The 16167-nt window shown below is 39.9% G+C and overlaps 2 protein-coding genes and 1 pseudogene across 2 annotated transcripts in view; 2 read left to right on the plus strand and 1 right to left on the minus strand.

Moving 5' to 3' along the window:
- LOC132018500 (small ribosomal subunit protein eS21-like) overlaps positions 1-5030 on the plus strand; it is an 8611-nt pseudogene extending 3581 nt beyond the window's left edge.
- Positions 1-5911, minus strand: part of ADAT2 (adenosine deaminase tRNA specific 2) — a 21822-nt gene extending 15911 nt beyond the window's left edge. The window contains exon 1 of the mRNA XM_059400863.1: positions 5741-5911. Coding sequence (XP_059256846.1) covers positions 5741-5839 — 99 coding nt within the window. The 5' untranslated portion in view covers positions 5840-5911. The remainder of the gene's footprint in view (positions 1-5740) is intronic.
- Positions 5912-5978: 67 nt separating this feature from the next.
- PEX3 (peroxisomal biogenesis factor 3) overlaps positions 5979-16167 on the plus strand; it is a 33702-nt gene continuing 23513 nt past the window's right edge. Inside the window, exons 1-2 of the mRNA XM_059400862.1 lie at positions 5979-6317; positions 14964-15095. Coding sequence (XP_059256845.1) covers positions 6245-6317; positions 14964-15095 — 205 coding nt within the window. The 5' untranslated portion in view covers positions 5979-6244. The remainder of the gene's footprint in view (positions 6318-14963; positions 15096-16167) is intronic.

Below are 16167 nucleotides of genomic sequence, written 5' to 3' on the forward strand. Positions count from 1 at the left end.
AAAGAAAGAGGAAAGGAGGGAAGGAGGGAGAAAGAAAAAGAAAATCAGAAGTGTCTGCTGTTAGGGAAGATGGCGGCAGGGAGTGGCGGAGATGGGGGATGGACACAGACCAAGAAAAAAGGGTGGGTGACACAGATGCAATTTTGGTGGAAGGGTGAAAATGAAAACCAGTGGCTTGAAGAGTGACCTATCTACAGGTTAAATTTCTAGCTTCTACCTATTACCCTAGACTATTATGTCTACATAACAATTGCTCTGATTCTGAGTTTATAAATTATAAAAGCTTACAACTATAGAAAAATTGACTTTGATGGGGCGCCTGGGTGGCTCAGTGGGTTAAAACCTCTGCCTGCCTTCAGCTCAGGTCATGATCCCAGGGTCCTGGGATGGAGCCCCATATCAGGCTCTCTGCTCAGTGGGAATCCTGTTTCCTCCTCCTCTCTCTCTCTCTCTCTCTGCCTGCCTTTCTGCCTACTGGTGATCTCTGTCTGTCAAATAAATAAATAAGATCTTTAAAAAAAAAAAAAAAAGAAAGAAAGAAAGAAAAGAAAAAAATTTACTTTAACCCAGGACTATTTTAAGCATTTTATCATTATTAATGCATTTCACTTACAACCCTAGGAGATCGATTCAGTGAGCTTCCCCAGCTTACAGATGAGTAAATGGAAACATGGGGGTGTTAGGGGATTTGCTCCTGTGAGAGGCCGAGGCCAAAATCCAGGCAATCTGTTTCAGGTATTCATTTCTTCAACAAATATTTACGGAACACCTACAAGGTTCAGGTTCCTGGCCACTCGGCCTCAAATTCCTACTCCAGTCACCACTGATCAGCTACTTTGTCACTTTTGGGGTTCAAAAGAGGCCTAGTTCAAGGAACAAAAGGAGAGTGAGACCTAGAAAGTTGAAGGCTAAAAAACTGCAAGAAACAAATGAGGGGCCACATGACACAGATTTTCTGTAAAACTATCTCCTGAAGAGGTAATGCTATGTGTGGCTGTGTAGCTACCTCAAGCACGTAGAAGGGAATGCAAGGCCCAGTGGGGAAGGAGTGGCATAGGACAGGGAGAACCTGTGGAGCCCACTGTCTTTCCAAGTCCTGACTTAGGTCACCTGGAAAAAAGCCTGGCAGCCTCCTGCTCCACCCAGGCCCCCAGGTGACTGGACATGTGCCTTTCATACTTTCTTTGCAATTCTCTCTTTTTCCTTCCAGCAAATGTAGCTCCTTTATTCCACGTCCCTTCCTCTCTTCCACTATCTTCCTATTTGTTTAGAGTAACTCGTTTTTTTTTTTTTTTTTTTTTTTTTTATGAAAAGCCTTCAGCTGATGTCCAAATGAGAGAGGAAACATGAGCTGTGGGGCAAATCAGGTTATGAATGAGGACTAGCCCAGCCCACCATGCTGAGGGGGAGTGGTTGAGCAGCTGGGAATGGTGGGTTAGAGAGAAGGTGGTGAGAACAACCCTAAAACCCCACGGAAATGGGTTTAGGTGAAATGCTGTTCAATAAAATACATATTTGTTTTGCTGTCGAGTTCAAAATAGAATTAAACTAATTAAATAATTTACATAGTTTTCAATCCATCTCCTCTTATACTTTCCAACTTTCCCACCAACTTTCGGTCAAATCTGATCATTTCTTTGTGAATTTGCGTTGTTATTTTGTACCTTGTCCTTTTAACATGCAGAAGTTTTTAATATTTATGTAATTAAAACCCATCCATCTTTCTCTTCTGTTTTCTGCCTTTGATGGTATAAAGAACCCATCTCTATTCCACTAACATCTATTTACTTACCACGGGCTCCTTTCTGTTTTTATTCTTCTTATGCTATCTTTTTTATTAGATTTTTACTAAAAAAGCATAGTGAAAACTTTCTTTAAAATTACCCATATCTTAAAAAAAAAAGACCAATATCTTTACCATGTTAACTAATTATTTGTGTGTGTGTTCTCCTCTAGTCTTTGTTTATTTGATAAAGAAAAAAAAACAGCTTTTATTTATTGAGCATAATATGTCAGGGACTTTACAAACATTATCTCTTTTAACCTATACAACCCTGCAACATAGATACTATACACCCATTTTACAGAAGAGGCCTTGTGGCTGAAAGGTTAAGAACCTGTCAAAGTTAGCTGGCTGCCAGTAGCTATTCTAGGGTTTGAACATATGCCTAACCTCTAAAAATATATGTATAGTATAAAATAATTTGTATTCTGCTTGCTTAATGTTGAATATCATATGTAGCCGTGATAGTTAATGTCATGTTTGTACCTAATAGCCATAACCGTTTTGATAAAAGTACGTTATTCAACCCAGTAATATACCATAATTTAACCACTTGCTTTCATCGGAAGTTTGAAATGCTTCCTAGTTTTCCCTGTTACAAGAAACACTGAAATGACAATGATTACTTTTATCTTTCTAAACTATTTCCTTAAGCTAACTGCCACATATTTATCTTACTATGTCAAATGATATGAACATTTTTTTTTTGAGGCTGTTAATCATATCATGTCAGGTTGCCTTCCAAAAAATGTTATACCTGTTGAACTATTAGGGTTATATGGCTTTTTGCTCAGACTCACTTACTTTAGACATTTTAAAAAATGGATTTTAAGCTTCCTCAAAAACTGTTTTCCTTTCTTTTATAATTCAGGCTTATGTCTGTAGATTAAAATCGTAGACTAGGATAGAAATTTTCTAGCACAATCCCTTTATTTTAAACAGTAAGACCCAGAAATTATATGACTTGGCTGGTCCAGAGCCAGACATTCTACTTATCCATATTGGCCATTGACATATGTCTACTCTGCACAAATGCTATGAAGATGCTACTACATGTACCCTGCATATTTCCCTGTCAAATTCCTCAGAGGTGAGCACATTTGGCACTGGCTATGCTTCTTGTTTAATCTTAAACTCTTCTCAGAAGTACACAGTAAACCTTGAATTACTTCAACAATCTTTGAAGTAGTTCAAGATTTGAAGTTTCTGTAGTGGGGAGGGAGAGACTAAACAAAGCACAAGACTTATGACAAACACTCTTCCCCTTCTTTAAGACCTAAAAGAACATGTATAGGTCAAAACCAAAATACAAGAGCTAAGTTAAGGTCCTTCTTGACCTTATGTGGGTATAGGTAAACTAGGTAATCACATCCCCTAGGTTTTTATAATCCAATTAAGAAGGGTTCCTGGGCGACTCAGTTGGTTAAGCATCTGCCTTCCACTCAGGTCATGATCCTGGGAGTCCTGGGATTGAGCCCCACATAGGGCTCTCTGCTCAGCGCTTATCCTGCTTCTCCCTCTCCTGCTCACAGTGCCTCTCTCTGTCAAATAAATAAATAAAATCTTAAAAAACATATAACCCAATATAAAAAATATATAATCCAATTAAGAGACAAAAATGTCAAAGCCAGAGCGATCTGAGTAACTATGTGGAGTACAATCATCTCATATTATAGGGTAGGAAGGGAAGGGGGTAGGAGATGACTTGTGCAAGGTCACAGCAAAAAGTCATAAAAGGACTTAAGTATTTAGTCCAGAAGTCTAGAGAACAGTGCAGAGATAGATGGAGGAAATATTCCAATATATTATGACCAAAAGACACTTAAAGGAAAATAAAGACCCAAAATGTGAAAGGATGGAAAAAAAAAAAAAAAATCCCAGCTCTGCTACATGAGCAGAAAAGCCCAATGACTGATAAAGTTATGTTTTCAAAAACACTATTAAGTTCTCCAAACACTATTAAGTTCTCCAGGGTAGCATCTCTGAAAATTTCATCTAAGCAGCCTCCACAAATAAATACTTTGAGGAGAGAGCTCCTGAAGCAAATGAAAATGAATGGAAGAGCCCATAAATTCTGACTTCTCAGCATTCAGGCATCATCTGCCCTCTGGAAGTCTCTCACCCACGGAAGGATACGAATGCAGCTTACTTTAGGGAATTTTAGCCTTTTTGTGTATATATTATCATCTTCACTATTTAGGAAGAAGCTGCCCAGCATACGCATTATTGAAATGATTTGGAGAAGGGAGAGTGAGATTTTGATATCACGTGCAAATTCGTCCCCAATGTAGAGGATTTAGTAACATAAAAGAGGTTCAGGACTAACAAATCCATATGACAAGTTACAAATTCATTTTTAAATGTATATGTGAACAGTAATTAAAGTTTTGGAATGCTACATATCTTGTAAGTTTATTGGAGGAAATAAATTATGAAGTGAGCTCCAAGAATGGGTCATAAAATCAAGTTAGTAGGTCAGGACCAGCATTTTTTTCAAAAATGGACAAAAGAGCGTTCTGCGCTGGGGCAGTGGTGGTGGCAGTGGTGGCGGTGGTGGCGGTGGCGCCAGGCGCGCTCTGGCCCTGCAGAGCGATGCTGGCCAATTCGTGGACCTGGCTGGACCTGCCGCGGAAATGCTCTGCCAGCAACCGCACCATCCGTACCACAGCTCACGCGTCCACTCAGACGAACGTGGCTGAGTGACCAGACAACGGGCAGATTCAAGTACCAGTTTACACTACGCTCTATGAGGGTCCACTACCAGGATGGGTGAGTCAGATGACTCCATCCTCCGACTGGCCAAGGCCAACAGCATCGTTCCAAAAAAACTTGTGACTGAAGAGGCTCACGGATGTGGAATATTTGTCCGAAATACAAGCACACCCCTCCCCCATCCAAAAAATACCAGGAAGGTTAAGTACTGTTCTGTGAAACTTTTGTTTCGGTGATAGCTACGTGTGTTATTCACTGGGTTGCAATATAAAATGGTGTTCTTTTTTTTTTTTTTTTTTTTTTTTTTTTACTCTGGGTCGTTTTCCAAAAAGTATGAGAAACACGTTTAAAGGGACATTGTGTAAGTAGCTGAAACAAATGGATAGACGCTGTCATGCATCCGGGCTTAGAGAAAAACATTTGGCTGTAACAGCGAATGAATGCCGGGGAAACAGTCTGAACAGAGAGCAGAGAGGAATACACCAAAATCAGTCTCGGTGCTGAATTCCCAATGCCAAGCATGGTGTACTCCATAAACATCTGTGGAGTGAATGAATACATAATTATGCAATCAATTAACTACTGGAGACCAGAGGCCACTAGGAAAATACAATCAGAACCATGTGTGAAATAAGATTTCCTTTACAGCAGCTTTAGAAAAATGTGAACCGTTAGGACATTTTACATACGTCTGCCCAACAGTCTTCTCCCCATGAAGGAGCTCACTGGCACACGGAAGTATGGGGAAGGTCGGACCGGACACCCATCAGATCAGAGCCCTAATGAGCCTGCCGTCCTGGAAAGGCCAGAGGGCAGGAAGACAGACGAATGACTGGCGGGATCTGGCTGTGCAGGGATTTGTTTTTATCCTGATCTATCAGCGTCCTTTCTCCTCCTGGTCTAAGCACAGAAGAATGGGACTCTCCGGATTTGCGAGTGTGTCTGCGGGAAAGAAGGGGACTCGGCACGTTCCGTGCCAGCAGCAGCTGAATGAGGATGTGGGGCTCCGACGTGCCAGGGACAAAAGAAACGATTTCTCTATTTCCTCTCTTCCTTCCCCTACAGCACGGTGAGACTAAAGACCATTTCAGGGCAGTAAAGCCAGCTGTCCACCCCAGAAAACGTGACCGCCATCGAGACTCCGGTGGCGAGAAGGCACACCCCGGGCGTCTGCTCAAATGCTCGGGTCACGAAGGGGGCTAATGAAACGTCCCACCCACGGCGTCCACCTCCTGCAGCCCTCACCATCTGCATCGCATCCTCCATCCACTTTTCGGTCTCCTCCGCGGTCACCGAGCCCGCGCCGCCGCCAGGAGCCGGCGTGGCTGCCGCTTTCGCCTCCATGCCGCGCCCGGGCCGCGGTGCTCGGCGCCAGAAGCTGGGGTCGCGCAGGAGCGCGTGTAACGGAACGCGGCGACGGCGGGCCACGGTTTCCAGGGAAGTCGAACGGCGACGCACTCGGGAGCGAATTCTGGACGGACCTGGGTGCCCGGGACCAGTGAGCGGGGACCGCGGCGCGGCGGCAGCGCCAGAAAGCGCCGCTGCTCAGCTGTAGTCCACGCCCCCTTCCCGCCCCGGTGACAGTCTCTGCGGAAAGTCGCGTTCGTGATTGCTGAAGAGCACCCAGCGGGACGACGACGGCGGTCTTGCCCGGTGGTTCGGGCCGAGCGACGAGGAAGCGGTTTCCCGGCGAACTGCCCACCCCTCCCCCCGCGCCCCTAGGGCAGCCCGTACCTGTAGGGCCTGAAGATGCTGAGGTCTATGTGGAATTTTCTAAAACGTCATAAAAAGAAATGCATCTTCCTGGGCACGGTGCTCGGAGGTGGGTGACGGCGTTCTCGGAAGGGACTTTGGGAGCCAGGGGCGGAGGAGAGGTGACTGTCCTCTACAACAGAGGCCGGGAGACCCTAGTGCCGGATGTGCGGAGGAGAGTCGCTCACCCGTCGGACGCGGCGCGGGGGGACCAGCCTCCGAGGCTCTGCGGGGGGACCAGCCTCCGAGGCTCTGCGGGGGGACCAGCCTCCGAGGCTCTTCCCACCTCTGCAGTCGTGGCCTTTGTGTCTTTGGTCCTGACCCGGCTGCTTACTCTGCTTCTCTCCTCTCCTTTTCTCTCGCGGACCTTGGGGGAAGCCGCCACACTTCAGTTTCTGTTTCAAGATACCGTTCTCTTCTTACAGACCCCCTTTTTTTTTTTTTTTTTTTTTTAAGATTTTGTTTATTTATTTATTTGACAGAGATCAGAGGCAGGCAGAGAGAGAGGAGGAAGCAGGCTCCCTGCTGAGCAGAGACCCCGATGTGGGGCTCGACCCCAGGACCCTGAGATCATGACCTGAGCCCAAGGCAGAGGCTTTAACCCACTGAGCCACCCAGGCGCCCCCACAGACGCGTATTTTTAAGTTGTGGTTTTTCCTGTGAGATTCTTCACGGGTATCGCGTTCTCGGCAGTTTGGCTTTTCACCCTTTTCAGAAGTTTCGTCATAGTCTAGGAGAACCCAAAGCCTGCACTTTCCGGTGTTGTTTTAGGTTAATTTTTTTTTTTTTTTTAACCGCACTCAGGTAAAGGACTGGAAGATGTGTACTAGACAGAGAAACGCAAATCGGTGTTTTAGTTCTGTGTCTGCTTTTTGAGAATACAGTCAGGCAGTGAGAAGGTGTTTGGAAGACGTTGTGCAATTTTCCTCTGGATCTTCAAGGTTAGGATCAATGCCCGTCTGTCTGGCTGGCATAACTGAGAAGACATTAAGATACAGGTGGGATAATGGTGAGAGCCTTTGCCTTATTTGGTGTTCATGTCATAACACGCAGGGATTTGAAGGAGAGAATAAAAAAGCTTTGTGAGATGGAAGGAAATGTAGGAATGTTAAGAAGAATCTTTAGCGTTTGATTTTTTTTTTTTGAGAAATATCACTAACTACATGCTTTGGTTACAGAAGTACTTAAAAAACAAGAACAGAAGTTTTCTAAGGAGTTTGGTTGCTTTTATCGGACTATTAGATAATATTCTATTGCCTCCAAACAATTTGAGATTAACAATATTTTTGGCATCGGTAACTCAGATCTGTTGATTCTGGAAAGTTTGAAATCAGCTTATTGATGAGGTAAGGAGAGTCTTTCTCATCTCTGAGGTCTTTCACAAGTCAGTACATTTTTGTGTGAATTTTTACAGCATTCTTTGAGAAATCCTTTACATCCTTTAGGTGTCAGCCACTGACATCTAATGTACAGATCTCCCTCAACTTGCAATGGGGTTATGACCCAATAAACATAAAGGAAGTTAAAAATATCGTAAGTACATTTAATATTAGCTCACCTACCAAACATCATAGCTTAGCCCAGCCTACATAAAATGTGCTAGGAACACTTAGCTTAGCCTATAGTTGGGCAAAGTCATCCAACACAAAGCCCGTCTTGTAATAGTGTTAATATCTCCTGTAATTTATTGAATACTGTACTGAAAGTGAAAAATAGACTGGTTGAATGATTACAGAATGATTGTAAGAGTTGTTTACTCTCAAAGATTGCGTGGCTAACTGGGAGCTGGGGCTCACTGCCACTGCCCAGCATCGCAAAAGTATGTTACCGCATATTTGCTAGCTCTGCAAAAGATCAAAATTTAAAGTATGGATTCTACTGAATGTGTAATACTTCTGCATCATCATAAAGTCAAAAATTTGTATAATTCAGGGACTATCTATATAATTCAATTATGCTAAAACCACTAAGTCCATTTTATTTGCAAAGTTAAAGATATACATATGATGGAAGAAGTATAAAAAATATTTTTTGCCTCTACTGAAATAAGGAAAATAATCTCTCTAGCAATCTCAAAATAGCATACCCCTTCCAATTTATGGAACAACTTAATGGTAGATGAGAGATAATCACAGGGGAAGCTAAAGAGTATACTTAAGACATAGTTATAGTTTTTTTTTTCAAAAATCTTTTGAGAGCTTATAATTACAGATTAAGGGAAATGAGAAAGGAAAAAAAGAAGTTCAGAGGGACAGAAAGAGAAAATAATCCAAGTGTTTTATATCTTCCTACAACTTTTGAAATGTTACATTTCAGTTAATCTAAGACATATTTATCGAGTGCCTGTAGTGTTTACGGTAGTATGATTGGAAATGCAAGAGTTACAGATTTTTCATAGTAACAGCTACCATTTACTGGGTGTCCAGTGGGCTCTGTGCTAAGCTCTTGTGTTCAGTGGGCAGGACAACAAGAGTAGTTATTGTCATTTCCATTCAAAAATATGGAAATTAGAGTCCTAAGAATTGAAGAAACTTGCCCAGGATCTCAGAGTTAATAATAAGGAAACTAGAATTCAAACCAGGTGTGTTAGATTCTGAAGCACTTTCTCTTTGCATACTTTACCATTCTGCCTTCGTGGACTTCATGGTCTGACGGGAATGGAAAACAAGTGTCTTAGTCTGCTAGGGCTACTATAACAAAATACCATGGACTGTGTGTCTGTAGACAACAGAAATTTATTTCCCCCAATTCTAGAGGCTGGATCAGGCTGCCAACAAAGTTAGGTGAGGGCCTGCTTCCAGGTTGCAGACTTTTTGACTTTTTGTGTCATCATATGGCCACAAGGGTAGAGGTCTCTGTGAAGTCCCTTTTGTAAGAACACTAATCCCATTCATGAAGGCTCCACCCTCATGACCTAAGCACCTCCCAAAGACCTCACCTCCTAATATCATCACATCAGGCATTAGGATTTCAACATGTGAATTCTGGGGGGACACAAACATTCTGAATATAACAAGTATATAAATAATTAAAATACAAAACAGTTTGAGAGCTGGGGGAAAATACAACATACAGATCAAACCAGCAGATAGTGTGTGCAATTGGAAAAAAATAGAAAAGGTCTTCATGGAAGAAGTGGCATATTTTGTCAGGCTTGAAAACCAGGTACAATATCAACATATATGCTCAAAGAAGTTTGGCTATCAGTGGTGGAAAAAAAACCTAAAACTTTGAGGTACAGGCCTTTCATAGGAATTTCCTACATTTTGGATGAGTAACTGCTTTAGACCAATTTGTACAATTTGACCAGTTTATGAAATGTAAACTTTCTGGTCTGAGGTCTCCTTTATACTTGTAAAAATTAAAGACTCTAAACAGCCTTTAAAAATTATATCTATTAATGGTTGCCATATTAGAAATTAAAACAGAATTTTTAAAAATATTAAATAACAATAGTAAACCATTACATAGTAACACAAATATTATTTTTTAATAATTTTTTTGTGAAAAGAGAGGCATCATTTTACATTTTTGCTAATCTCTTCACCATCTGGCTTAATTAAAGAAAGCTGGATTCCCGTCTTTCTTCTGCATCTGGTCAGTTTCGTTACCACGTCATGCAGCCTCTGGAATACTCTGCTGTGTGAGAGAATAAGAATGAAAAAGACAAAAACTACAAAAATGGTTTTGACTCGCAGATTCCATGAAAAGGTATTGAACACCCCCAAGAGTACCCAAGCCACATTTCGAGAACCAATACTCAAGAGAAAATGTTGCAGAACAGAGAATAACCAGATTGTATTTATTAGCTTGCTGATTTCTAAAAATCTCAGAGCATTGATTTATAATTTATGTCTTAATCCCTGTAATTTTTGGTCTCATTAGTTTTCCATTTTTTTTTTTTTCATTCAACAAATGTCTGAGTAAGAGTGAGTGCCTCCTCCCACTATATCAGGCTCTGGGAATACAAAGGAATAAGACAGTTCTTGACTCTGAGGAACTCTTGGTGCTGACTGGAAAGCAGTACAGTGATGGTACCATAATAGAGTACCATAGTAGAGCTGGTGCTATGGGGACTTAGAGGAGAGAGAAATAAATGTGAAGGTGTCTGGCAGGCTTCACTCAGGAATTCACTTGAGTCAAGTTGTATAGCTAGCAAAAGAATGGGACACAGCTGGAAAAAGGGATATTCAACAGATTCATATATATTGCTTGTGATGAATCCGTGTATTTCACTATGGCTAAGAACAGGGAATAAAAGGGAGCAGCAAAAGATGTATTTGGGAAACTAGCCTGAGTGCAGTTTGTGAAGGGCCTTCTATATTATGCCATTCTATAGATCTGGACATTATCTTGGGCACCAGTGCTTCTCGATTTTCTATGATAAAAATCACTTAAGGGGCTTAGTAAAAACAGAGAATTTTCTCTTTTTTTTAAGATTTTATTTATTTATTTGTCAGATCTTGCACGCAAGCTTGGTAAGTTTCAGGCCGAAGGAGAAGCAGGCTCCCCGCTGAGCAGGGTCCTGGGATCATGACCTGAGCCAAAGGCAGCTGCTTAACCAACAGTCACCCAGGCATCCAAAAACATAGTTTTCTTTCTCAGATTCTGATTCTTCTGGTCCAGACCAGTTCATTTGTTCATCAGCTATCCAGCAAGTATTTATTGAGCTTCCTCAGTGTAACAATATTATGTATTGGGGATGCAGTATTGTATAAGACAAAATATTTGGGGATGATCTCAGGGAACTCCCTTAAAAGCTATGTTTTTAACAGGTGCTGTTAAGTGAAACAGGGAATCCATCTTAAGAAAAGGTGGCAGGGTGTTGAAGAATTCGAATCACAGGAATATGTAGTCAGATTTAAATTTTAGAAAATTACTTGGCATATGAAAGGTGGATTGGAAAGGTGTGAGACCAGAAGAAAAGAGAGGAGGAAGCTGGAAACCAGTTCTTAAAAGCATTATTCAGAATCTGAATGAAGACAATGGTAAAGAAGTTGGAGTAAAGTGGCAAAGTTTAGAAAATACTTCTGAAATAGAATCAGACTAGCAGGATTTGCTGTTTTGTTAGATTTTGAGCAGTGATAATAGAATAGACTATTTTCAAACTCTTACTGAAATTATTAACCTAGTAATAATCTGGTAAAATAGTTGTATTCCAGGGATTTTTGTCCAGAAAAAGAAAACTAAAAGACAGTTTGGAAAAAAAAAAAAAACCTGAATTTATAATGTAGAAAGACTAGAAGATGTTTTGCTTTACCAGCGATGTTCTAAAAAGAAATCTCACAACATTTTACATTGATTCAGAAGGTGGAGGGAGGATTATTTTTGTTTTTGTTTTTAGATAGCTCAGGGGTGAGGGCAGAGACCTGGGAGGGGGAGAGGGAAGGAGAGAGAATCTCAAGCAGATCCAAACTGAGTGCAGAGACCAACGCAGGGCTTGATCTTAAAACCCTGAGATCATGACCTGGGCTGAAACCAAGAGTTGGACACTTAACAGACTAAGCTACCTTGCGCTCCCATTTTCTGAAGAATTTAGTGTTTGTTTCCATTATCCATAAATAAGATTGTAAGTTTACAATCCCAGACTGTTATTTTATGGATGAAAAAAAATAGATACAGAGAGAGGAAGAGACTTGCTTCAAATTACCTACCTAAATGGTACCATAACCATCAATATCTATTGTCTTCAGGTCAGATGCAGGCAGCCCTCGAGTATATAGATGATCCTGAATCCCATATTTTAGCTAATAAATTCTGTGCTCTCATACTTATTTTCCTAGGTAATAAAAAAATCAGAATTTATTAATTTTAGGAATGAGAGCTTGGCTAAATTTGCCTTTGTGTAGTAACTTACTTCAGTGCTAACTCAAAAAAAATAATAATAATAATGGGTTGTAGGATTTTAGCCTAATTTCATGTATTTGTTTGCTATTGTTTCCATAACGAAGTACCACAGACTGAGTGCTGAAGCAACAGAAAAGTATTGTCTCATTGTTCTGGAGTCCAGAAATCTAAGATGAATGTGTTGCAGGATTTGTTTCTTCTCAGGGCTATAAGAGAAGGATCTTCTACAGGCCCCTCTCCTCAGTTTTTAGATGGTTTTCTCCTCTGCGTCTTTACATTATCTTCCTTCTACACATGTCTGTGTCCAAATTTTCTCATACCAGAATACCTTCATGTTGGATTAGAGCCCACCCTAATGACCTCCTTTCAACTTGATTACCTCTGTAAAGACCCTGTCTCCAAATAAGGTAACATTCTGAAGTAGGGAGACTTTAACTTTTGAATAGGGAATGGGTATGTGTGACATAGTTCAACCCATAATAATTCATTTTCTTTTAGCTTTAGTTAGAATATACAACACTTATAAAATACAGTAGCTCCTGAAAATTTTTTATCACTGTTGAGAATATAATGAAAGCAGTATACCTTTTCTCCCAGAAAACACATATATCAGTCATTTATTATTATTCCAGAAAATTCTTAGATAAGCAAATGTCATCATTGCAGTGTTTCACCTTACATCATTATTATTTTTATTTGAGAAATAGTAATCATTTCACACATAACCTTAAGCAGCCTATTGTGCAAGTAAAACACAAGCAATTCATTGAGAAGTAGTTGTTACCTAAGAATTGCCTATCAAAGAGTTACTTTGTGAAATATAAGTCAGTTTCTTTATTCTGCTGGTGTTATGGCACTGTCATCAGTTTATTGAGGATGGGTTACAAAAAGGTTGCTCTGAAGCTACCTATATAACTTTCATCTGCTCTTTAAGCGTGATTATAATACATGTATTTGCATATAGCTGCAGTCATAGTTTATTTCTATCTAATTATTTGCAGGACATATCTTTTACTGAACTATTATTTTTTTAAGATTGTATTTATTTATTTGACAGACAGAGATCACAAGTGGGCAGAGAGGCAGACAGAGACAGAGAGACGGGGAAGCAGGCTCCCCGCCGAGCAGAGAGCCCAGTGTAGAGCTCCATCCCAGGACCGTGGGATCATGACCTGAGCTGAAGGCAGAGGCTTTAACCCACTGAGCCACCCAGGCGCCCCTGAACTATTATTTTTAAAAATATATAATATGTTATCGGTTTATCCATAATGCTTATATTAGTGAAAATATTTCAGGATGTGTGTTTTCTTTGCAGTTCTTACACGACCATCTCCTCCCCACTTGTGACAAACAGACTAACTCCAATTATTTAGGTCCTGCACAGTTCTTAGGTTCTCTTTGATAGATATTGAGGGCCTCAAGCAGTTGGAGCTAGGTGAGGATTTGTTACAAATTTGTTGCCAGGTTATAATGAAACACATGCTGGCACACATAAAAGCATCTGGCTAGCCAGTATAAATAAGACAGTATCATAACTTGTTTATAAGCTTATTGAAGTCCCAACATCCTCTTCCCGTGCTGCAACAGAACCTTGCATAAAAAGGTGCAGAGGTCAAGCCCTTGGTATTTGCTTTCTCCCTCTGCCTCTCCCCCACCCACTTCTCTCTGGGGGGGGGGGGGGCGGGAATTGCCTGACTTTGTAGGATTCTTTGGCCATTTGGTTAACTCCTTTGACTAAGAATCCTCCTAAGTAGCAGCTGAGGGTTCAAGGCTAAGTCATTCCTAAGGATAAAGGACTTTCTAGATTCATATATTCTTGCTCAAATGAGTATTAGTAAAACGTTTTGGCTAATCCAGTATCTTAAACACAACTAATCTATGAAAATCCATTTCTAATACTCATTATGCTAGATAAAAGTTAGTTGAAGTATTTAAACCTTGGAGTGGGCTTTGGTCAAATGCTAACCAACCACTTAGGAGTATTCACGTTTCCAGTTAGGACAACTTACTGCGCCTGGGGCATAGACCAAAATGTGCACATTTATATCATCTGTCTATCCTGAAATGTGTTCAACAAAATTATAGGTCTCGTGACCCACCTATATTTTTATGATGTGATGTTATAATTTAGGAATTTCTGTACCTTCTTCCCTCTCCCTTTTCCACTGAAAGTGCTAGTTCTCGATGTCTGTCTGACTACCTACCTTTCTTGTATTCTTTTTCTCTTTAAATAAATAAATAAATAAACATTTTATCTTACATTTTTAAAAAGTATTATATGCTGACTGAAGAAAATATGGAAGATGGAAAGAAGCAAGTAGCAGAAAAAGATCAGCTACTAACCTACTGTTCAACAATGATTATAGTTTATGTTTTTTTCCATGTATCTACTTACGTTAAAAAGGGCGACATCAAGATCTTATTTTATAAACTAAAAACATATATGGATATATCCTTGAGTTGTTGGCTAATTTAGCAATGCATTTTTTAACAGCCACATAAGATTTCACAAGGTTTTTGTATGGGTAGACCATAATTTACTTAACAGTCCCTTATTGCCAGACACTTAGAATATCTCCACTTCACTATTAAAGGCATTGCCAGACTTTGCACTTAATTCCTTTGTTTTCTTCAGACCTAGTTTTATGGTATCCATCATTGGCTGTTAAAATGCCTATCTCCTCTTCCTTACATTTAGGTCACAATTCCTATGTAAGTCTTTAATTAGATTTTTAAAAGTTGTTATTTTTAACTCTTCATTGATATAAACCTTAAATTTGGATGAAGCACATTAAAAATACTGTTTGGAATTTTTACCACCCTAATTAACTAGATTAACATACTTGTTTGTTTTAAAAAATAATTTTAGGAGTATATATCCTGGGAAAATATGGACAAAAGAAAATCAGAGAAATACAAGAAAGAGAAGCTGCAGAGTACATTGCTCAAGCAAGACGACAGTATCATTTTGAAAGTAACCAGAGGACTTGCAATATGACAGGTAAGGCAAAGAGAAATATTTATACATGTATGTAAAATTACTTGATGATTTATATTAATTTGCATACCTCCAGGACCAAAGAGGAAAAGGCAAAAGGATTTATATGATTTAACTGAAATATATCATTAAATGTTGATTTTTAAAATCAGTATAAATCAATATGCAATATACAATAAATGCTTGTTCATTCAGCTTATTTATTCATTCAGCAAATACTTGGGGTACCTAGCGCTGAGGAAATAAGGAGAATAATTTTTTTAAAATCCCTGAATTTATGTGCTAATGAGAGTAACAAATGATAAACAACATATAAATAACTTAAGGCAGTGATGGCTGCTATAAGGAGAATAAAGATGTGTAAGGGAGTGGTTCTTTAAGAAATGGCAATCAGGAGAGTCAGGCCTCTTTGAGGAGGTGACATTAGAGAAAACCAAATGATTCAATGGAGGGAGCCATGCAGAATGCCTTCAATGGGAATGGGCTTGACACTCAAGAATGCAAAAGGGGAATGTAGCTAGAGCAGAATGAGCAATGTAAGAGTAGTGGGAAGTAAGGCTGTAAGGATCATTAGGCCTAATAGCTGCAGTAAAAATTCCTAAGTGTGTTAAACTTACAGTAGGCAGCTACAAACCCGTGAGTGCAGCACAGAAGAGTACACTACTCAACAGGAATTAATGGTAATGATTTAACCTCCAGAGTTGGAAATATACTGGGGGAATGCCATAACAAAATCAACTGCTCACATTTGAAGGGAATAGGCTTTATAACTGGTATAACCCCTTAAAGAATTAGTTCTCAAATCCATGTCAAACCTCTTTTTCTTTATTATGGTTTAAAGCTTAATCTTTTCTCTAACATTTTTTTTAAGAACAGTTAATTTAGAAAGAATTTGTAAAGGTAGGTTCTCTTTATTTACTTTTTTTTTTTTTTTAAGATTTTATTTATTTATTTGACAGACAGAGATCACAATTAGGCAGAGAGGCAAGCAAAGAAAGAGAGGAGGAAGCAGGCTCTCCGCGGAGCCGAGAGCCCGATGTGGGGCTCAATTCCAGAACCCTGGGAACATGACCTG

Source organism: Mustela nigripes, chromosome 5 (assembly GCF_022355385.1).
Source record: "Mustela nigripes isolate SB6536 chromosome 5, MUSNIG.SB6536, whole genome shotgun sequence".
Lineage (NCBI taxonomy): Eukaryota > Metazoa > Chordata > Mammalia > Carnivora > Mustelidae > Mustela > Mustela nigripes.